Source organism: Uloborus diversus, chromosome 5 (assembly GCF_026930045.1).
Source record: "Uloborus diversus isolate 005 chromosome 5, Udiv.v.3.1, whole genome shotgun sequence".
In the NCBI taxonomy this organism is placed as follows: domain Eukaryota; kingdom Metazoa; phylum Arthropoda; class Arachnida; order Araneae; family Uloboridae; genus Uloborus; species Uloborus diversus.
Window position 1 is genome coordinate 184,293,073 of NC_072735.1, and position 25,350 is coordinate 184,318,422.

Below are 25,350 nucleotides of genomic sequence, written 5' to 3' on the forward strand. Positions count from 1 at the left end.
CTTGATTTTTTCAACGGCGTACGAACTCGTGAGAAATATTGGTAGCAAAATGCTTTGATTTGATGTCATAAACTCCTCCCCCAAACCTCTCCATTTGCTAGATTTCCATGTTACAGCGGTTGAAGGAGTAATGACGTCAATCTGAAGCGAAATAATACCAGAAAGTCAGGTTCAATAGAAAAACGGCGCCGCGTATTCGAGCATAACAAACGTCAACACACAGTATCTTTTAATGTAATGAAAATTTTTAAAATCTGATTTTTGAGTAAAAACAATATAAAAGCGGACTAAACGGACCAAAATGTTAAAAAGCAGTTCTAAAGCAGACTTTACCCTAAAAAACGGACTTTGGCGGGAAAAGCGGACCATTTGGGAGCCCTGAATAAACAATTCACGTGCCGCTAAAAATTTCTCAGTGAACAATCACCAAACGCGTTAACTCGCTAAAAATGACAACCACTCAAACACACGCTCCGATCCAAAATGGCTAATCTTAAGCTGAAGCGTCGGCTCGTATATATAGGGGCCTTACCCAAGGATTGTGAGAGGTTGAAGATGTTTTGCAGAATTTCAAAAGCTAGCTGATGCTTTACTGCTAATTGTGAGTAAAATTCAACTCACTGGTAATCCAATGTGGAACATGGCAGGCATTCTCCTGAGAATCGCCCTGTCTACATCCTGTGGCCGGTTAGTGGCCCCCATTACTATCACTTGGCACTCGGGGTCAGTGATGAGGCCATCCCACAGGCTCATGAACTGAGCTTTCATCATGGCAGTCGCCTCATGGTCAAACGAATCCCTCGACCTCAGAAAGGAATCTGAAAAGGAAAATCAATAAATATTACAGGGTGGCGACAGGAACGGCGAAAAAAAGTTCCCTGACTTTTCCCTGATTTCCCTGATTAAGTTCACTGAATTTCCCTGATTTAGGTTATTATGGATAATGGTTTTCTTCCTTTACCCTACCTGATAACCATTGCATATTAAATAAAATGCAGTGTTTAAAACATTTTAAGCTGTTAATTAAAAAAAAAATATTTTTAAATAAGCTTCTTTTTTTCAGTAAAAATAGTATATTAAATTATCTACGAAGAAATATTATAGGAAATCTAAAACAAATACTTTACTTCCAGTAACCTGTTAACATAAGAATTCTAAGAAACCACTCTTAAAGACATATCTAATCATGATAAAACTAAAAATGTTTACTTGGAAATAATTTTGAAATAAATTTTCAAGCAGCATAATTTCATAGTATATAACGTGGTTTTAAAATAAAAGTATTTTAAAATTAAAAAAAAAATAAATAAAAAATAAAACCATCATTTAGTCTACAGCGACAGCGAATAATTAGATGGCAAAAACAAAGTTGATTTTCATTTAACATTCAATTTTAGTAATTAAATCCAAAACACTAAGAAAAATACCTTTTAAGGTCTTAGCAGTATCAATTTAAAAAAAAAAAGATTTTTTCTTGAAATCGTGATTACAGTACGCTAGCTACTTCAAGACAATGAGTAAAAGCAATAGAGCAAAGTCTTTAATGGCGGCTTCCTCTTTGCCTGTAGGGTTGTTTATTTTATGTAGCATAGAACGCCTGGCAGAAAAATTCAAACTACGTAAAATAAACAACTTTACAGACACAGAAGCTTAGGAAGTTCATCCTGTGTTTAATAACTTAAGATTCAATACTTTGACCTTAAGGGAAAAAAGTGCACAAACATGTGTCAGTGTATAATCGCACCTCACTAATTTTACTTTCTTTTAACAAATAATTGGCGTAAAATGCATAGGAAAAAAGGGTATTTAATTTTGCAAAGCAAAAAAAAAAAAAAATTCTTCATTTGATCAATTTTCCCTGAATTTTTATTATTTTTTCGAAATTCCCTGATATATCCCTGATTTTTCCCTGATCAATCAAGTTCCCTGACTTTTCCCTGATCTCCCTGATCTGTCGCCACCCTGTATTAACATGGCATACAGTAGTACAATTTCATGAGCTATGTAATTTATAAACATAGATCAGACTCCCATTTTAAAAAAAAAAAAGTTTCAGTTGTAAAAAAAAAATTTTTTACAACTGAAGTAAAGTCAGTCTAGAAATATTCATTTTACAATACTGTCAACTCTTGATAACTCCAAGTCCCAAGGGACCAGTTAAACCATTCAAGTTATGGGAAGTTTTCATTCTTCTCAAGAGTTTGGGAGCCAACAAAAACTTAAAGATAAAGGGATATTTGAGTTATAAGTCTTTGAGTTATCAAGACTCTTGAGCAACTAATAATAATATTTTGTTTAACTAAGAATAATATAAAGCTACAGAAAAAGTAACTTTCAAAAAATAAGAATAATTAAATAAACAATAACAAGTAAAAAAACGCAACTAGAATAACATTGTGTCATTACTCCATTTGTAGGCAGTACATTTCCATAATTAAATTTAACATTGTAGGTTAAAACTTCTGCTGCACGAATTAATGAATTTTCTTATTTATATCATTAGATTTATGTGAGCCTTGCTCGGAAGTTTTGAGTTAAAAGGAGGTTTCCTTGTAAAATTTTAATCCTTACATCAGTTTCTTAAATTTTCAATTCTGATCTAAAAGTAGTATATAATCACTTCTTTTTGAACTACAGCAAATATTAAAATTGTGTGAAAACTCTTTTTAACTTCAAAAACATTTTATTTCAAAAACAAATAAAAAATTAAACAATAAGATAAATTTATTTCAGTTTTAATATTTTCTCAAAACTAAGTAACTACTACTTATTTCATATTAACTAAAATCAATGTTAAAAAAATAAATAAAATTTTAAATTAACAAATTTGAGGTGAGGTACGCCAAAACAACTCAATTTTCAAAATAAATGATATGTTAACAAAATGTAAACAGATTAAAATCTCAAGCATCACTTATAATAATCAACAAAAACTGTTCTAAGTTGGCATGTTTCTAAAACATTTTTTTTTTTCAATGATCAAAATTGATCAAAATGCAAAAAATAATACACCATTTTTTGTTTAACTTGAGAACCTACTCAAAGTTGCAAGCCACTCCATTTTTTTTTTTAAATATTTATTTAATTATTAGCAGATATATTTTATCACTTCTTTTTTTTTTTTTTTTGTATATGAAAGAAACTAATCATTGATTATCAAGAAATTAAATAAATACAGACCAAAATTTTAATTTATTAATATGGCAAAATGTAAAAATGTTGATGTTTTGTGGAATTACTTTAAATTGGAATATTATAATACTTTCAAATCAAATATAACAGCAAATCAAATTAGAGAGCATTCAAACAAGCAGCAGCATACAACCAGACACAGTTTCCACAGAGAGCATACAAACATTAGACAGCATTTCAAATCAAATATACAGAGAAGCACTGTTTTTACGTTTTTGAAGGGACTGTATGAAAAAAGCGTACAAATGAAAAAACGTATAATAGGTGTTGGTTAATGCAGACCCCAAAGTGGTTTTTTGAGGGGAAAAAGTAGAAAATAAGGAATCAAAAATTTAAAAAGTAGGAAAAATAGGAAAAAAATCACTTAAAAACTAGGAAAAAATAGGAAGAGATAGGACTATACACACGTCAAGACGACTGACAATCATTGGTATGAAAAATAAACTGGTGAAAACAAAGATATTAATTACAACAATATGAAAATAAAATCTAAACAAAGAAACACCTTCACCAATACAGTAATAAAATGTTTAAGTGTGAAAGAATAAAATGCAATATAGCGATCTCAAAAAAATATTAATTTCAATTTTTGGCATCTTGAATTCAAATTATGTTTTCTGCAATCACGAGCCTGTGTGTGTGTGTGAATGCGCGTGTGTGTTTGTTAGATTTTTAATTTAAACTTTCACAAAAAGTGAAAGAATCACTTAATTTGAAAAAAAAAAAAAAACCATTAAAAATACGTTTTTGCATCATGCAGAATCAATCCCTTTTCGATGTAAACATTGCATCACGTTGTGACGTCATGTGTGCGATCGGTTGCAATGACTCAGTAAAGAGAATGAACTTTTGGGTGAACCGAGTCACCAGTTCATTGTATCTTATAACCGTGAGAATTATTTTTAGATTGAGTTACTTTTTGATTGGCAACATATCTTTAACTTTCATGCATTGGCAACACATCTTGTGTTTTGCATATTCTTAATTTGAAAGCCATGTGAAGACCTTTAAATACTTCGAGCGATCTTTTTTCGCTCTCTCTCTCTCTCTCACCTCACATAGCCGCAAAATGTGTTGTACGTGATTTCGTGATGTCTGCCAGTGCTCTTTACTCCTGGCAGGGCGTTATACAACGTGATGTCAATTTTAAAGTCATAAAACGCCTTTAGGCCTATTTTTGTATGTTACGTTAATGCCTTATATTCCTTGGAATCAGCATGTTCGTAAACTGAATGTTTCGTTGTAAAATAGCGGCTAATCTTTGTCTATTTTTCTAAATGTTTTTTAAATATCAATGAAGATGTTGTTCGTCAACTTTAGGAATCCTTTCAGGATAATAAATACAGATTTTCCATGAGGAAAAATGCTTCACGTGTTTTTCTTTTTCTCCAACTTCAGGCTGTGGACATTTTCTTTGCAAATTCACTTCTACTAGCGGTGTAGTAAGTCTAAATTTCACTACACATAATGCTCACAGTGTAGGCGCATATGTGTGGGTGCGTGTGTGCATGTGTATGTATGTATGCATGTGTATGCAGTGCTGTGTGTGTGCGCGCATATGTGTGTGTGTATGTAGGCATATGTGTTTGTGTCTGTGTGTGTAGGAGTGTGTGTTTGTGTCTGTGCGCAGGCATGAGTGTGTGTGTATGTGTGTGTGTAGGATATGGACGCAACCTGGAGACGGTTTTCACAAGAGGAGCAGCATCATGAGGCCGGTTGATGCGACGGTGGTGCTGGCAGAGGGTGCTGGCGGGAAAATAAAATCATAGGAATTCAAAACAGTCAAATGAGAACAATGAGCAATCGTGATTGCTCAAAAAAAAAAAAAAAAAAAAAAAAAAAACAATAATAATAATAATAAAACCCATATTTTGGTACAATACAACTATTTTTGTCAAAGATTTGTTTAGTCAAAAATGAAAACATTCTTTCGAGAGCATCCATTTATCATTTGAAAATACTAGCATCAGCTCCTGCTGTCATAAACTATGATACAAAAAGCAAACATAAAATTAGTTTTAGTAAAAAATAATCAGATGTTTGAATTTGAAAAAAAAAGGAAAACGACAGAAAATGCAGAACTAAAGTAAATGTAAAGTAAAAAAAACAACGTTAAAAAAAGCACAAATTTGCCAATTACAGCAGACACGTGTTTCGGCGTTACAAGGAACGCCTTTTTCAATGCAAAAAGTAATGAGCTTATGGGCGAAAAGACATCCGACAAACGCTCATTCCTTTTTGAATTGAAAAAGGCGTTCCCTGTAACGCTGAAACACGCGTCTGCTGTAATTGGCAAATTTGTGGGGTTTTTTAACGTTGTTTTTCTTACTTTACTGTTCAGCACAAAGGTATTTATTTATCTTAAAATAAATGTGTTCTTAAATATGACATAAAATTTATAATAAAATAATTAAACTAAATAAATAACGAAATAAGTCAACTAAAGGGTTTGTACTATGTTATGTATTTTTAGAATTCAACATATATTTTTGTTTCAGGCACGTCATTTATGGGGGGTCAATTTCTCCCCTCCCTGGCTTTGGAAAATTAATGCTTGACTATACAAGTTTGTGCTGTTTTTGTTGCTTTCAGATAAAACTTGCATTCAGTATATATCCTTCGCTAGCCACCTCCGGGGGGGGGGGGATCAAAGTAACAGGCCAGTTCTAATTTTAATCAAGCAATAAAAACGAATATTGTTTTAATGGTTTGATGATTTTTACCTCCTTCTTGTTCCAAAATTTTTGTCACGAAAAAAAAAAAGAAACATCCATGCATGGTAAACATAACATTTTTATCAAAGACAAAGATCAGTTACTAATGTTTCTCTGTGCATAAAAGGGAAGGGATGTAGTTTATCTCAATCCTCACCATACAACAAAAATATTCATTTGGAAATTGTTCATGAAATTGAGAGTGGGGGGGGGGGCACCTGGCATCAAATGCCTGCATATATCTCTTTCTCCCCTCTCCCTTTGATCAGGCGCACTAAGTACAATAACTTACAGTCGATACGCCGCATCGGTATAATTGCCGCACCCCGAAAATTGTAAGAGTCTGTCAAAAACAATTTAAATGCTCAGAAATCTCGCATTGCCATAAACACAGCACATAAAAATGATGAGCAACTCCCCGATATTGATGATATATCAGAGTAGAAAACACCCATTGAAAAGAAAATAAATAAATATTAGTTTGTGGCTCTGTCCCCCAACTTTTAAAAATGTGAAAAAATAAATACAAAATATCGCATTTAAATTGATTTCCGATTTATCTCCAAAAATCGGGAACGTTTTGCCCATCCAGGTTTTGCCGTCTTTTTTTTTATTTTTACAAATACACTCTTTGCAAGGGAAGAAAATGAAATTTTATAAATTTTATAATCATGTTTACGATTTAGAATGAACAATAATCATATTTATGTACGAAAAAAAGTTAGTTTACGCGATTATTTTTGAAGTGGTCCGTTTTTGAGAATTTCTGTTATCTGTCGCTTTTATGTTGTACTAACATCAATAAAGTATGTACAGAGTACAAGATTTTCATTTTTTGCTTCCATATGTTCCTTTTAACAGGGTTCATACTCTATTTGGATGAAAAAATTCCATGACTTTTCCAAGACTTTTTCATGACTTCAATGAAAATTTTCATGACTCGTTACATGAAGAGAATAGCACTATTTAATCTCAAACTTGGTAATATTTTGAAATGAGCATTAGCAAAACGTCTAGTATATGAATGCCACAGCCTCACTAAGCACTTACTCGTAATGGAAAAAATATAAGTGCACACTTAAAAAACTAAACTATTCTTATTTGTCTTCATCATATAAATTTTCCTAAAGTAAAAAGGCAGTGAAACAAATATGATGATGCTTAAATGTCTGATATTTTTTTAAAAAACAGGCAGAATGATACTGAATGGGACAAAGGTCATCACTAAGTTTCAATAAATTTGCTTCAAAAGTTACCATTTAGTGTCAACAGTGCCTTTAATCATCCACGTAACTTGCCAGTATTTTGGTTCTTTAAAGTAAAGCCACATAGTTTAGTTCTTTTTATGTTTTTAAACCAGATCTTTTTTGAAAAAAACATTCAGTAATGAATCAATCTTCTGATTCAAAAGTATATTTGTTTTGTTTACAAATTTGCATATTTTCAAATGCATATAAATTAATAGGTTCAGAAATTCCAGAACATGTTTAATTCTTGACATTGAACGTAGTAGTGGGTCGCATGGATTAGTTTTGCGTGCCGTATGTTGGGATTGGGAACTACTGTTTTAGAGCATTAAAATTCCTCTATTTCTGTATTCTATCGTCTGACTTAAGATCTTTCTTTTCTAAAACATTCAACAAATTAAGATAAACTCAGATAAATTTAATAATAAAGTCCTTACGAGTGATGGAATCGAACTTGCATGCAATTGAATTGCTTTTTTTTTTTTTTTGAGTGGGCATGGCAAAACTAAGAACGTGAAATTTTGCTACTACAGAATATGAAACATAAGAAGTGTTGAAAATAACAGAAAATTCAAAATAAGTCCAGGCAATAAAATCACATCGCAAAAAATGGCAAGCGGCTGCGACAGAAGTGGATGCAATGAGATTTCAAAATTCAGATTTGATTTTTGGAACGTTCAATTTTCCACTTTCAATAGCTTTTATGTGCTATACTGTTAAATCACTCAAGATTTCTAATGCTCTTTTAGCTACTGTTCCTTTCTCTATGTCCAAGACATTTTTCCATGACTTGAAATAAATTTCCATGACTTTCAATGAAAATTTCAATTTTCCATGACTTTTCCAGGTCTGAAATTCTGTTATTTTTTTTCCATGACTTTCCAGGATTTCCATGACCCGTACGAACCCTGTTTTAAGGTTTTACATTGCATTTCTGTTTAAGTAGAGCTCCATTTCACTTGTAATCATACAAAAAATTGGCGAATAGGAAATTCGTTTTTTCCCGCATTTTTTAAACAGTTGGCCGTTTAATTAAAGCTTCGAATTGACGGGTAAATAATATACAATTGCATCAGAATGTGCTAGTATCTATTTTTTTTTTAGTTTCGTTAATACAGTAAGACTGAAGTCGGGGCGATAAAAAAAAAGGCGATCATAAATGCCGCAACGGCAAAATAGTCACTTACGAAGATTTAACTTTAAACACGCAAACGCCGCCACCGAGGCGTTCCTTCCAGAAATTAATGTAGACAGTCAATGAAAAGCTCGGGATCTGCTTGCTTCTTTTGCTTTTCAAAATTGAAACATGTAGAAAATTATTGGTGCAGCATTGTAAAAAGAAGTATCAATGCACAATTAGAAGTGCTAAAGAAAGAAAAAGTAGGAAAAAAAAGGAAAAAGTAGGAAAATAAGGAGAGAGCTCTAAAAAGTAGGAAAAAATAGGAACTCTTCGGGGTCTGTTAATGTGTATTCGACTCTGCAGGGACCAATTTATAAAACGTATAGTTGAAAAAAAAAACATATAAAAGTATAAACGGTGCTTCACTGTATTCAAGTAAAAAATAACAAATAGAAGGAACAAAATAAAACTTGTTTCAATCGTGGTTTTATTGTGTTTTAAGATTGACAACCATGTTCTGATAGACATTTTTGCCTCCCCCTTTGTGTTAATACTATTTATAACTTTATACAAGTTTTTTACCAAACTGTTCCAACCCTGCTGTGAGATTATAAACCTCAATGAAGAAAAAGCTTCTACAAATGCTAAACACAACTTTAACCTAATAAATTTTATATGTTTCATTTATGTGTTCATATTCAAATAAATACAAATAATAATAAACATAGTTATATAAACACCCACACATGCATATCCACAGTACATATTTAGTTAATGTAAAATGGTTACTAATTCAATGGGTTACTAGTTCAACTTCCAACATTTTTGATGGTCATTGCTATTTTTTTAATTATGCATATTAAGACTGAAAAATTATAGTTATAAAAGTGATTTTTTACTTTCAACAAAAAATATGCAGTAACAAGTATTACTTCAGATTATAGATATTAATTTTTCATTTATTAATTATTTTATGTGCAAATGTAGGTCTAATTTAAGAACTTTCTTACACTCCAAAATTTTTAATTATGTATTTTTCATTTGAAATCAGGGACATAAAATGGCTACTAAACAATAAAATGCATTTATTAGTTATTTTAGATCAATTTTGTGCTTAATAATGTTAACTTGAAAAGTATACATTTTAAAAGGAATTAAAATCAACTAGGACTATGATGAGAAAGAGGATAAGACTCATCGAAACAGAAGCAAAGAAAACATCGAGAAACACGAAAACTGAGAGTTAAAATGTCAGAAGCCACCTTGACTTAACGTAAGCTTCAAAAGGCAGTGGCATGAGGTAACATATATATATATATATATATATATATATATATATATATATATATATATATATATATATATATATATATATATATATATATAAATTGATAGATACATAGAAGTCAAGTAGTTAAAAATAGGAAATATCCAAGAAACCCTAGACAGTTAAGAGCGACTTTACTGAATATAACGAAAGCAAAAGGGTTTGGAGACTAGAGAAATTTTTTTTTTAAACCTTCTTTACAATTTAGACAAATGCACTGGCAGAAATGCAAGATTCTTCCATTTCTTGATTGATTAATGTGCAACCGCCTGCATTTATGCATTAAAAGTTACAAAATGCGAGATATTTTTATTGTCCATTGTAGAAGCGTGGTTCCACCTTAAGATTAGGCAATCTTTGCAGTTAACTATCAAAACTAGATTCTTAAATGGAATATGAAAGGAAAACAAAAAAGGGGATAAACTTGCTATCAGCTCTTCTTACATCCACTGTATAAGAGAGCAAGAAAATACACTTCAAATTGTAAAAAAAGCAGTCGAAAACTTTGTACTATGGAATGAGTAAAACGAGAACAACGTGTATTAAGTACAAATAAAGTAATAGAGTTAAAAACTCAGTAAACAGTTGTTTCAGGGCTGTTAAATGCAAGCCCCTTCTTCAGTGCATAAAAGAGAAGAACTAAAACTCCACACAATGTAGACCGAAGGACAAATGAACAAAAATGGAAGGAAGCAAAGTAAATAGACTGGAAACTGGAAACACATGCGTCACAGAACAGCTACGACACCTATAGTGCGGAAAAACGTCACAAACAGAAAAAGTTTTTAAAGGAACATGAAAATTATGTCAAGAAGCAAGATTTAAAACGTTCCTCGATTGCACAACACTGTTGATCTTTCAATCATATTTTCGATTTTTCTTCTGCCAAGGTTATTCATGAGTGTTCTTCGATTTATGATTTAGATTTTTGGGAATCCTATTACATTTGGAAAAATTCTGCTTCAATAGTTAATGATTTGTCGAGTACTCCCCCTTTTCCCAGTGTTTGGAAATCTTATCTTTAAAAACTTTTTTCTGTTTGTGACGATTTTCTGCACTATAGGTGTCGTTGTTGTTTTGTGACGCATGTGTTTCTGGTTTCCTTGTCTATTTACTTTGCTTCCTTTCATTTTTGTTCATTTGTCCAGGGTTCATACTCTATTTGGATGAAAAAATTCCATGACTTTTCCAAGACTTTTTCATGACTTCAATATTAATAACGAAGAGAATAGCACTATTTAATCTCAAACTTGCTCATTTTTGGAAAAGAGCTTTAGCAAAACGTCTACAAGAATGCCACAGCAAGATAAACTGTGATAAATTTAATAACAAAGCTCTTACGAGTGGTGGAATCGAACTCAAATGCAATTTAATTGCTTTTTTTTTTGAGTGGGCGTGGCAAAACCAAGAACATGCAAGTTCGCTACTACAAAATATAAAACATAAGAAGTGCTGAAAATAACAGCAATTCAAAAGAAGAGATGTCCAAATAGTAAAATCACATTGCAAGATAGGCAAGCGGCTGCGACAGAAGTCGATACAATGATTTTTCAAAATTTGATTTTGGGAACTTTCAATTTGCCACTTTTAATAGCTTTTATGTGCTACACTGTTAAATCACTCAAGATTTCTAATGCTCTTTTAGTTACTGTTACTTTATCTCGGTCCAGGACATTTTTCCATGACCTGAAATAAATTTCCGTGACTTTCAATGGTAATTTCAATTTTCCATGACTTTTCCAGGTCTGAAATTCGCTTATTTTTTCCCCATGACTTTCCAGGATTTCCATGACCCGTACGAACCCTGTTTGTCATTCGGTCTACACTGCATGGACTTTTAGTTCTTTTCTTTTTTGCACTGATGAAGGAGCTTGCATTTAACAGCACCAAAACAGCTGTTTGCCGAGTTTTTAACTCTATTCTATTACTTTATTTGTACTTTATACACGTTGTTCTCATTTTACCCACACTTCAAATTGTTATGAAGAAAGTGGGTTGTTGAATATCACAAGCACACAAGAAATGAATTCGACATAGAATAGCAAGAAAATGAAAAGCTGAATTCTAATCAGGTAATCCCAAGACCTCAACCTTAAACATCGCTAACCATAAATAATTAAATCAAGTCTAGACAATGAAATAAGGGATGATTAATAACATTATCCCCTCCACGAAAGAAACCACTGAATCTTTAAAAATAATGAATATATTTATTTGAAGAGTGAGAAATAAGACAAAATTTACAAAAGATCATACATTTCCAGAATGTGATATATGACAGGATAAAAGCAGAACTCAAGCTTAAAAAGTTTTATCTCCCTTTTTCTTTTTACGTGTACTCCAGAGAACTAATGGGCAAAACATTGCAAAGGACATTTATATCCTAAAATATTCTTTAATCAGGACAACTTTATGACATGGAACAGTGAGAGATTCATAGACAATTTTTTAACAAATATTTCCAAAGAATAGAAAACAGTAGACCCTCTCAATAAGGGACACTAAGGGGACCAGACCACTTATTTCTTTTATATCGGTGTTCCTTTTTCGGAGGTGGATGAATTTATGCATGTTGCATTAACTCAGTATAATTTCATAATAAACATAAAGGAATAACATTTGAGATTAATTATTGAAAATGTTTCACAAAAATATATACTACTAGTGGTACTGGCACGGCTTTGCCCGTAGTTGAAAATTAAAAGGTCATTCGGTTCGCCTGTATATTTACAAATAATAGAAGACGAATTTCTCGCCAATTGGCTATGCTCATTCGCTCTCCCACTCCACGTCATGATAATTTCGTAATTTACTCATCCATCCTATGATAATTTTGTTTTTAAAATTGAAATAGAAAAAGAACAAAATCGAATTTTCAAAAAAATCGCTTCGAGGTGCACACCCCCATGCTACAAACTAACTTTGTGCCAACTTTCATGAAAATCGGCCGAACGGTCTAGGAGCTATGCATGTCACAGAGATCCAGACATCCTACAGACATCCTCCAGACAGGGAGATTTTATTATTAGTAAAAAAATAAAATTTAGAAATATTCAAACTGGAGAAAAATATGTTAAAATTGTATCAAAAATTTTGTCGTAGCAAAGTTTTGTAACTGATTTTCATTAATTACAATTTTGAATTCATGTGTTACATGGATTTGTTTGATGTTATGTAATTTATGATGCAAAAAATAATGTGATCATATTTCAAGTTTTCTACAGAAAGCTTGTCATGGGTGGCACACTATCTGTCGGGGCTAAGCCCATATGAAAAATTGATGGGACGGAAAATCATGAATGTAGGTGTCTCAGCAAGAATTTTAGAATCAGGGTTCATACTCTATTTGGATGAAAAAATTCCATGACTTTTTCATGACTTCAATCAAAATTTTCATAACCTCGTTACACAAAGAGAATAGCACTATTTAATCTCAAACTTGGTAATATTTGGAAATGAGCATTAGCAAAACGTCTATATGAATGCCACAGCCTCATTGAAGCACTTACTCGTAATGGAAAAAATATAAGGGCACACTTAACTAAAATATTCTTATTTGTCTTCATCATATAAATTTAAGTAAAGTAAAAATGCAGTGAAGCAAATATGATGCTTAAATGTCTGATTAAAAAAAAAAAAAAAACAGGCAGAATCATATTGAATGGGACAAAGGTTGAATGAGTCATCACTAAGTTTCAATAAATTTGCTTAAAAAGTTACCTTTTAGTGCCAACAGTGCTTTTAATCGTTCACGTAACTTGACAATATTTTGGTTCTTTAAAGTAAAGCCACATAGTTTACTTTTTCATGTTTCTAAACCAGATCGTTTTTGAAAAAACCATTCAGTAATGAATCAATCTTCTGATTCAAAAGTATATTTGTTTTGCTTACAAATTTGCATATTTTCAAATGCATATAAATTAAGAGGTTCAGAAATTCCAGAACACATTTCATTCCCGACATTGAACGTAGCAGTGGGTCGCATGGATTAGTTTTGCGTGCCGGATGTTGGGCACTACTGAGCATTAGAATTCCTCTTTTTTCTGTATTCTATCGCCTGACTTAAGATTTTTATTTTCTAAAACATTCAACAAATTAAGATAAACCCTCTAATAAATTTAATAACAAAGTCCTTACGAGTGATGGAATCGAACTCGCATGCATTTGAATTGCTTTTTTTGAGTGAGTGTGGCAAAACTAAGAACGTGAAATTTTGCTACTACAGAATATAAAACATAAGAAGTGTTGAAAATAACAGAAAATTCAAAATAAGTGATGTCCAGGCAGTAAAATCACATCGCAAAAAATGGCAAGCGGCTGCGACAGAAGTGGATGTAATGAGATTTTAAAATTCAGATTTGATTTTTGGATCGTTCAATTTTCCACTTTTAATAGCTTTTATGTGCTATAATGTTAAATCACTCAAGATTTCTAATGCTCCTTTAGTTACAGTTCCTTTCTCTTTGTCCAGGAAATTTTTCCACGACTTGAAATAAATTTCCATGACTTTCAATGGAAATTTCAATTTTCCATGACTTTTCCAGGTCTGAAATTCTGTTATTTTTTTCCATGACTTTCCAGGATTTTCATGACCCGTGCGAACCCTGTAGAATACTTCTTTATTTGCATGTCAAAACAAACATTTACTAGTTAATTTCAGGACAAAAAAGGAACCTTGAGTTCCAACAAATTCGATATTTCTAATACATTTATACATAATTTTTTTGAAATATTTCTCTGTGACTGTCCCTTTAATGAGGTAAATTTATGGAGGTCTCTATTCGAAGGGACTGGGACCAAAAAAAGTGCCCCTTAAAGGAGGTACTACTATATATAGAACTCATTAAATAACAGCATGTGACTGCAGTTTTCAATACAATTCACTATAAGCAAATTTTCAAATACTGATTTTTCTTTTTTAAACTTGCCTTCAAACTTGATTATTACGCACAAATCATTTGCTCACACACAGAAAAAAACTCAGTAAGAAGTTCAAAGCAATGGCACAATGCATAATTACTCACCGATTTCATCAATGAAAATAATACATGGCTGTATCTTTATAGCCTAAAGAACCAAACAAACAATTACCAATCAAATTTTTGCATAAAATATCTCAAAAAGAGCAAATGTTTTATCGTACCAAAGTGAAAACTGCAGCAGCTAACTTTTGACTTTCACCATACCACTTGTCAGTCAGTGCGGAAACTTCCAAATTAATGAAGCGTGCACCTAAAAAAATATAATAATGCAATCAATCTTTGTTCAGTCATAATTTTATTTAGGAGTTTCAATGTGAATAGCCTTACCAGCTTCTCTCGCAGTAGCTTTAGCTATCATTGTCTTCCCACAACCTGGAGGTCCATGCAGAAGAACACCTAAAAATTAAATTGTATTTAAACATAATCTCACATTTGAAAGCTGATTAGGAAAATTATGTTCAATGAGGTTGAGAAAATGATGGTCAGTAAGTTTTACATTTTCTAATATAGAAAAGGCTTGACTTTTTCTTTTTTCACACAATTTCTTATGGAAAAAATCATTATCCTTAAAAAAATTCTTGCTTTTAATAACTCATTTTGCATTTTTTTCTGGAGGCTAAAGCTTAGTTTATTTAATTTAAAACATTCTTGTATTCCTCATGCTCTAATTTTACACTATCAAAACCTGAAATTGCTGGTTTTCAAACACTTGAAAATGAAACTTTTTATTTCAAGCAATTTTCAAGGTTTTTTTTTTTTTTTTAAAGAGTGTGAACCATGTTTTGAAAATAATAATAATAATAATAATAATAATAATAGCATATCATATAAGTATTCAGCTCTATAAAAATATATATATTTGATTTCTTTTCTTTATTTTTTTCATTTATCTTAATTATATTTGAATATAAAAAAATTATTTAAAAATTATTTATTCGTGTAAAAAGTAGCAAAACAGTTGGTAGTTTAGTCCAATACTAGAAATCGAGAACAAAAAGTCCCCCCCCCCCCTCCACCCACACCAGAAAAAGAAAAAATTCCTAGGATTTTCACAACTGATAATTACCAGTCAGTCTTGAACTGGAATGTATGATTGCTTCGCAAGTCTTTTTTTTTTTGGCAAATCTCTATGCAGTTTTTTCTCTATGGAGTCATTATCAATTTGGTTAGTCTATTTGTTCAGTAATAATTTTCTTTATAAGCAATGGTTTTACAACTTACATTTTTGATCTACTATGTATGAAGAATGTTTTTAAAGTTCAAAAAAAAAAAAAAAACATAAAAGCTAAAAGTATACTTGGAGAAATACGCCAAACTGATCAAAGTGATGCAGATAAAGCGTGACTTGCCTAAAAAGGAAATAAGTTCATATTTAACACACAACTAATGACAAACAGAATTCAGCTAAAGGGCTATTTCATAGTATTTTGTCCAAATGTAGAGTCCGCAACATGACACTTTTTTTTATCATAACTATTCAGTTTGCTGTTAGTTTAGCACAATCTTTTATTCTCAGTTAATCCTACCAACATATAAACTCAAAATAAAACAATGTGCTAATCAAACAGTAATTTAAATAGTTATGGGAGGAGGAGGAAGTGTCATGTTACAGACTCTACATTTGGACAAAATTCTGTAAAATGGCCCTAAAACAACAATATGAGTTTACCTTTGGGAGGTTGTATGAGCATGGACCCTGAAAAGAGTTCTCGCTTTTGTATGGGCAGGATAACTGTTTCCCGGATTTCTTGAATAATATCTTCCAATCCAGCAATATCCACCCAAGAAATGTTAATGGTTGCGGGATCAACCAGCTGAGCAGCAATCGAGAGCTCGTATTCACTTAACTATAGGGGAAAGGAAACAATGTAAAGCAAGAAGTTTATTTCGATATAAAAATATACACAGCTAACTTAAAACATTTATTTGGAAAAAAAATAATTAAACAGAAAAGTCGAGTATAGTTCAAGCATATCCCCAAAAGAATGGGATAAATAATTTTAAAAAAAACAGCACTGACACGGGAAATTGAATAGTAAGATGATAGTCAAAGCATATTGCAACTTAGCATGTAAAATAATGTTAAAGCTCGAGCACGGAGTAGTGATAGAATTCTCATCACCAAATCACTCGACTATTCAAGATCACTCGAGAACTCGATTATCATACAGTAAAACCTGTAAAGTTGACCACCTATCTAAGTTGACTGCTTTTTTCAGGCACAGAATTAGCCCTTATCATATAAATCAACTTCTGTAAGCTGACCACCCATTTAAGTTGACCGCTAAAGTAGTGCACTGCAGGTGGTCAACTTACACAGGTTTCATTGTATTTTGAGTTTTTGATTATCAAATCTCGAGTTTCGATTGACACAGCTCGTGCTCTCAATTGTCACAACTTGAGTTCTCGATTTAAAAAGATCTCAATTAATCAATTGCTCAATTTCAAAAGATCTTGATTGTCAATTGCTCGAGTTCTCCATTTGGAATGATTTCGATTATCAGATGTGCTCGATTCCCCGAGATCTTATTTATTAAAAATTCTTGATTATGCCCATCAATAACACAAGGAGAAAGCAGATGACCTTGAAGCAAAAACATCATTCGTAATAGTTTGTTTTTATTTTGTAATAGATAGGAATAGCGAGATCCTGCCTCTTACTGTTTGGCGCATTCTGGCAGATTCTACCAATTACAAAGGAAAAGGATACAAACGATGTTCCCCTTCAAGGTCATCCCCAATTTCTCTGTGGTCAAGCTTTAACACATTTTCTGATAAGCAATCTTAGGAAAAAATGACAGTTAAAATAAGAATTTCAAAAACTGATAGCAGAAAATGACACTTTTAATTTCTAGTTTATTACATGAAATCTGAATTTTAGATAACAAGGAAAAAATCTTCAAAAGAAATATTAACACCAAATTCTAAATAACTACAATTAAATTGGAATGGCAAATGATTTTTTTCTTTCTTTAATCGTCACACACACATTGGAAGCATATGAAGTGTACAATCACTCAACAATAAATCCAATATAATTGAAAAAACTGCTGTTTTTCAGTTCTACTGTTGCTTATGTAGAAATTCCAAAAAAAAAAAAAAAAATTATTCTCGTGGTTTTTAATTTTTACAATTAAGTACTAGCAATAGCCGGACAGAAAAAATGAAAACAAATATATCATTTTAATTCTTTTAATAAATTAAAAATAATTTTGAGATTTTTTTTTAAATAAACTAAATAAAATATTTTTTACAATTTTTTACTTCCTCAAAAAAGAGACTTAATTAATTGTTCATATAATTTTATAAACTTTTTTCGTGGAAAACATTACATTAAATTATATTGTGCACAAGTACAATCAAGTAACTGGAAAGTGTTCGCACCAAGCATTATGGGCGAAAGTTGTAAAACCTCTCAAGACTGAAATTTCAAAATTAAAAAATTACATGTCCCAAATTTAATTGTTCAATTTTCAAGTAAATAAAAAAAAATTGAATACAGAGCTTCATACTTAAAAAAAAATTAAACACTGATTTTCTATGAAAAGTTCTCCAAAACTGAAAATATAACTAGACACACTGAAATAAAATTATATTTAATTTTCTCATTTTAATTAAGACTAATTAATTTTTGTAATGACTTGCAGTTCTTTACTTTAATCATACTAATTAAATAAAAAAAGCTCATTTGTCTAAATTTTCTCCATTCACTGATTACTTTTTTACTTTCATCTTGTTCCGTCTCACTTCATTTAACAATTTTACAAAAAGATGGAACTCCGTCAAAAGACTGAAAATTTTTACACCTGTCAGATACAAACAAATTGTACAAATCAACAACACGAAGTAGTAACAAAAAAGTCATTTTTATTGAATTTAATTCGAACTTTATTGTAATTTCTGTAATCTGTTTTACAAATCTAACTGTTCGTAAGGTACTTACCACCAGGGCAGCAAAAGCAACCTGGGATATAAAAGAGTTGGAGTTCTAAGTCAAAAGGTTTAAAATTTCAAGACTTGGAGTCTAAGAATTTGCAGCTTTCGAATGTTACAGAGTCAGAGTCAAACCGATTTCGGTCTAAGAGGAAGGCTCAAAATTCCCGAGTCAGTCGCAGCCCTGCTTATTACAATCACAAAAAAAATTAAAGAAAAGTAAAGCTACATTTAATAGAACTATTATATATAAGTTAAAATGTCGAATACGGGTCATTCTCCTGCAATGTGGAATTTTACAATCCTGAATTTTTTATTTTTGAACTTTTCAGAAAGGATGCAATTTTGCATTTTTTAGAAAGACAATATGTATCTTGGCAAAACTACAATAGTTCATGAAACATGTGCATTTATTTTGCAGAAAATTATGTAAAAAGGACAAAAAGTGTCATTACCATCCCATGTTAAAAAACTATGTAGAAATTCCCCCCCCCCCCAAAAAAAATCTTTTTTAGTGGTTTTAAGGTTTATAATTAAGTCCTACTAGCAACATACTGACAGAAAATAAAAACAAATATATCATTTTAAGTCTTTTAATAAATTAAAAATAATTTTGAGATTTTTTTTTTTTTTTTTAATATACTGAATGCATTACATCACTCATTTTCACTCGTTCGAATCAAGTCTGATAACTTAAAGTAAATATGCTTTCAAAATACTAATAGAACTAACTATTTAAAATACATTTATTAAAAAAATTGAACCTTAATAATTTGAGGATAAGCAATTCTGTAGCAAGGACGGTAATGACCGTGGAAGGATGGTAATGATCATGGATGAATGGAAATGACGTATACATGTTTAAAATAACTTTAAGCAAACATACAGTAAAATTAATGTTAAAATGCTAGGTTTTTTTCAAAACAGAATACTAGGTATGACATCAATATTTATGTATTTATTTTGCATTAAATACAGATGCTGCGAGTTTCTCTACCAAATTATGTTCCTCTGAACAAAAATATCTACGAGAAATGAGCAGAGCATCGGAGGAGCTTTAATAACTAGGCTTGCCAGATTTCCGAGATGTTCAACCGGGACACTGGAATACCCCCCCCCCCCGGTTTTGTAGGGAGTATTCAAAAGGGTACACATCTTTGGTTGTTCATTCTCAATGTTATGAATGAATGGTTACTAATTATGAAGCTAAAGCTAAACTAGGGGTAATAAATAATATATAATGACGCAAGCACAGATGCATTTAAACATTTTATTTCCTACGGGTGAATATTTTTAAGTTAGTTTGAAGAAAAACTTTGAATGAGGAGTACAAATTTTAACAATATTTACATGTTCTTTGAATTAGCTTGGATTTTTTTAGAAAGTGCTTTTGATCTTGTTGTAAAAATCATCACAAGCTAATCCGATATTAATTTTAAATGTCAAAGTTATAAATCTGTACATCAGAGTCATACTGACATAAAGTCACATAATCGCTAGGAGGAAAAACATTTGTTTGGCACATGCAAGGATAGGACGTGTGCTCATTCAACACTGATAAAAAGTTGCAGAGGATTTTTTTCCCCCTTAGAATTACGTTTGCATGGCTTGATGTGGACTAGGATTCTACATACAATGCAGTAATAAAAAGAAAATCTCAATTTTTGGACTTACGTAAGTCTGGCTCTGAGGCACAGAAATGAGTAATTTTAAATGATTCGTAATAGTTAATTATTTTCAACCTTTTCCCGGGACTTGAACAAAAACTGACCGGGACACCGGGATTTAGTCTAAAAACCCGGATTGTTCCGGTCAAAACCAGGGTGTCTGGCAAGCCTATTAATAATGTATAAAATCTCTTCTGTGGCTATCTGGTGCTTGTCCTCTTCTGTGGACCAGCAAAATTACTTCTTGTTTTTGATCTGGACATAAAGTGGATTCTCACACTATTACTTTGGTTTGAATCAACAACACCTGCACATTAGGGTCTGAATTAGTTAGATTACATTTAAAACCAATCAATTTAAAATATAATGTACTTTACAAAATGATAGCTAACTGGGAACCGTTGACCATTAAAAATAACAGCATCCCACTGCTCAACAAGTACTCATATTACATAAGATAATTTTAAAAAAGGAAGTTTAAGAAAATTATGCATCTAAAATATTAAAAACAATTTAATGTACTGAATTTGAAAGTAAAAATGCATGTAATTAAAAAAACAAAGCAAATAATTTTATTCTATCCTCAGTCTGTCATTACCATCCAAATCTTTATACTTTGTGCTGGGTGGTAATATTTCACTTTATTTTACCTGGCATGAACTAAACTACCTATAACTACCTACACCCTAAACTGTAGCTACCATTCTACAAATTTTGATCAAAGGTTTATCTAATGTAAGCAAATAAAAAACAAAAATACATAACAATGTTTAAAATAACTATCAATGGGTATGGATAGTAATGACAGCAATAAAAATTGTTCTACTTAATTTGATATCTACACATCTAAGCAAGACACATGAAGATTTCCACACAGTAAATTTTTGCTTTTCAAACAAACTTAAAGTGGCTGCTACTAAACCTGAATACTGTTTGGGTTAATAGCGCCACCAAGTGGTTATGAAAGAGTAAAAACTGTTGGATGGTAATAATGCAAAATGTCAGAGAGAAATCAAAATTGTTCCACAAAAATTTCAAAATGGCAATCAAACAAAAAAAAACTTTATTTTGAAGTTGATTATGTGAGGCAATTATGAAAATAATTTTTCACGACACTTTTTAGTTTTATTTGAAGCATAATTAGATCACAAAAGACAAACATTGAGTCGAGGGACAGTGGATGGTAATGACTTTTTAGTGTCGACAAAAGTAGGCATTGTCCATCACTGGTAAATCCATGTTATTTTGTTCGGTAGAAGGTGAGAAATAAATAGTATTAAAAAAAATTATGAGGTTGCAGACGGAAAATTCCACATTTCTAGAGAATGACCCATATATGCGTTTATTTTTTCGGACTATGTTTGTTTGAAGCACGATCTGAATCTGCAGCACAACGCAGACCTATTCTTCTGTTTTATAATTTTTTTTAGAGTGTATAGTATACAGTCAAATACCATTTTAACTAAGTTGAAAGGACCAGGGAAACCATTTTCTTTTAGCTAAATTTTGTTGCAGCAAAAATACTTTAATCCCATACTAATATAAAATGGAGATATTGGGCTCTTCATTATAACAATATATTTGCTATAGGGGCATTCCAAGGTATTTTTGACATTTATGTAGAGTCCGTAACGTGGCCTTTTTTGCCATAACTTTTTAATTTACTGTTTGATTAGCATATTATTTTATTTTGATCATTTCCTACCAAGACACCAGCTCAAATTAATATAATTTGCAAATCAAACGGTAAATTAAAAAGTTATGGCAAAAAAGGTCATGTTACGGACTCAGCAGGTGTGTACTCCTAGCAGGTGTGCACCGCACAAGGGCGGCCAAAGAAAGGGGCGGCCGCGGGTCGCATCACATAGTTCTTATAATCAAGCAAAATTCCTCAAGAATTTCTCACAAGATGACATAATAAGTCAATAAATATGCTGAATTTTAAATGTTCAACTATCATAGTTTAAGAAAAATAAAATGTTAGGGAACATTTTGTTGGTTTATTGTCCATTAATATCTACTCTTTAAACACATGCTTCATTTGATTGCAAAGTTTGTGACAGAACCGGTAATCAGGCATGGATACAGGGGAGGAGAAATGAGGGAAATGGCCCCCCTCCTAAAGCCTTCTAAAAGGAGCACCGAGGACAGCCACTAATGTTTACCCCACAAACTTTTATAGTCCTAAACAATGAAGACATCTTTTATTTATATTTAAAAAAAAGCTATACTGATAAGGTACTCTCACAACCATTTCAAACAATAAATTCTGTACTTAAAATACACCGCCAGCTCAGTTACATGCTTTTTAGCACTCATCAGCCCGAAATAGGAATTACATGAGCTGGAGGCGAAAAATCTCTTAAGGGAGCCAAGAGAGCCAAACAAACTGGTAGTTAAAGCAGAATTAGCAAACCAGATGAGCGACTGCAGCAATGGTGCGGTTCAACTCAAAGATTGATGGCAAAGCTAAGGTATTTAAGGCAAAGGTAAGGTAAGGCCAGCTCAGTTAACTGAGCTGGCGGTGTATTTTAAGTATTTCTGCCTTAGTCCTGGCTTTAGGGCGGTAACTTACTACAAAACAAATTCTGTGTTCAACAATCGTGGATGCTTGAAGAGAAAGTGCAAAATTGCGACTCCCCTGAGAGTCAAACATATTTGAATGACATTTTTTCTAATTAAGATCCCGAATGAACTGCCCGATTTCTGATCAGGTAGGAGGACAGGGCTCTTGCACCAGGAAGCAAATTTAAATGTAGCTCCAAAACGAAGATCCAAAAGGATGCCATGACCTCCTTGATGAGACTAAAGAAGGCTTAAAATTGCGTTTCTAGGACTTAAATTTCGGAAAATTTTGATGGTTGAACCGCCGATCTTAAGGACCCAATTAAGTCTCTGATTCACCCCTTCCACCTTAACTTAATCAAACATAGCCTAAAAATGTTGGCTCTAAAATCTAAAATGTGTTTTCAAAGGACAGCTTTTCCTAATGTCATCAAAAATTTCTTAATGGCATTTTTCGAATTTCTTTTTCGAAATTTTTGTGATTTAGGGCCCCGAAATCCATCCCCAAACGTTACTACCAGAGACAGTCTCAATTAGCCTCTTTAGAGAGGCCTCTAATCCCACCCCCTCTCACTTAACGTATTGAAAAACAAACAAAAATCGCGTTTTTCAGACATCAGTTTCAAGAACTTTTGGAGAAGGACCCCGGATCCCCCTTTTCTCCAACCCAATCATTATACACCTCAAAATTTCGTTTGTAGACGGCTCTGTGGAGCCACAGAACCTTTCCTGTCTAAACTAGCCTGAAACTGACTTCAGTTTCAAAAAACAGTTCGTGAGGGTACACTGAACCTCCGCCTGCTCTTAGTTTCATCGTTCTCAAACAATGCCAAAACTACAATTTTGGGACTTCAATTTCTAAGAAAATCCGGATTAGAGCTGCCTGGCTTGTGTAACTTTTCACGGAGCTAGGGCATACCCATCAATGGTCGAAGTGAGGTGGACATAAGTCAATAGTTGTATTTTTTATATATTAATATCGAAAAACATCCGAAAGATACGCCGAAACTTCCTAGTTTCGTTAACGTCACCAAAGATAGTATATAATTGCGCTTTTAGAAATATCCGCTTGGGAGCCCCAAAACCCTTCCTTTCCAAAAATAGCCCATAATGATTTTAGTCCCGAAAAATATTTCATTTCAGAACATTTTCACCTTACCCCTATCGTTTTTAAATGTAGCCAAAAATGGGTTTTTGAAACAATAGTGGCCAGAAACTCCCGGAGGATGGCCGCCAGATCCCCTATCGTAAGCGAAGACAGCCTAAATTTGCGTTTTAAACTTCAATTTCGAAAACTTTCAATGGGAGATGATTAAATCTCCCTCTCTCTAGTAACGTCAACAAAGGTAACCAAAAATTGCGTGTTTAAAACTTCAGTTTCGGAGAATTTTTGAGAAGAGCGCCGATCCTTCCTAAGCTACTCTCACCAAAATTTGCTTCAAATTGATTTCAATTTTGAAAGAATTTTAGGAAAGAACTTCAACATTACTTTCCCCTGAAGTCTCGAGAAACTTCCTAAAATTGCGATATTTGACGTCAATTTTGAAAATTTATCCATGCACCTTGAATATAGCCGACTCTTTTGTCCTTACAACCGAACACAACCAAAGATGAACTAAAACTATTTTTCATAAGCCAATTTCGATAATTTTCTGGAAGCAATCCCCCTCTCTCGTCCTTCCTCTGATGTCACCCAAGACAGACTATAAAATGCGTTTTTATGACTAGTAAATTTTGGCATCTATTACTTTCTTCAAAGATAAAAATTGTACCTATAGAGTTTCTTAGTATAAAACTTTTCTTCCTTCTTATAAGTTCATGATTCTTCTGTTTTTTTTTTTTTCAAATTAGAACTCGGTATAGAAATTTGAAGAAAGATTTATATGGACGCTAAAGATTAGTCAAAATAAGCAAATTACTCTTGAGGGGCGGCACATTAGGTCATTGCACGCGGGCGGCCGACACCCTAAGATCGGCCCTGTACGGACTCAACACAAATGTCAAAAATACCTTGGAATGCCCTATAACAGTTTTTGCCCGAACAGTATATTGGCTGTTTATTCATGCTCAAGAGAATTGGGTTTTTAATAAGTGTCAAAAATAAATAAATTGAAACATTTTTATACTTAAAAATAAAAATCAATTATTATACTCACTGTCACATTTTTGACACCAATCCTATTTAGAATTCTCTCTGCCTGTAAAGAACAAAATAAAAATGTTATAGCTCAGTATTTATGTTTGTAAAATTTCAAATAAAATTACCAAGAATGAGAAAACTTTTATAACAACGAGAATGAGACACAGCATTATCCCCAAACAGAGGCATAAAATAATTTTGAACAATAACAGAACTATAACTGCAAAACAAAACCTTCCTATTTTTTTTAAAACCACTATTTGACCTTAATTCAGTGCAGCAATTTACTGAAGCAAACCAATAGGGCAACCCTAAACCTACTTTAATTGTAAAAACTATATCGTGTATTAATTAAGCTCTTCTAAATGTTATTTTTATGTTGACGCACATGTTTTATGATGACTTTATGTTAGGAAAGACAAAATTATCCAAAAACTTATATCTAAAGCAATTTTATTCACAA

At 32.1% G+C, this 25,350-nt stretch overlaps 1 protein-coding gene across 1 annotated transcript in view; it reads right to left on the reverse strand.

Annotated features, from left to right (window-relative positions):
* Window positions 1-25,350, reverse strand: part of LOC129221963 (outer mitochondrial transmembrane helix translocase-like) — a 37,576-nt gene that overhangs the window by 11,932 nt on the left and 294 nt on the right. Inside the window, exons 2-7 of the mRNA XM_054856362.1 lie at window positions 24,904-24,945; window positions 16,252-16,429; window positions 14,910-14,978; window positions 14,744-14,832; window positions 14,625-14,667; window positions 622-818 (exon numbers count right to left, since the gene is read on the reverse strand). Coding sequence (XP_054712337.1) covers window positions 622-818; window positions 14,625-14,667; window positions 14,744-14,832; window positions 14,910-14,978; window positions 16,252-16,429; window positions 24,904-24,945 — 618 coding nt within the window. The remainder of the gene's footprint in view (window positions 1-621; window positions 819-14,624; window positions 14,668-14,743; window positions 14,833-14,909; window positions 14,979-16,251; window positions 16,430-24,903; window positions 24,946-25,350) is intronic.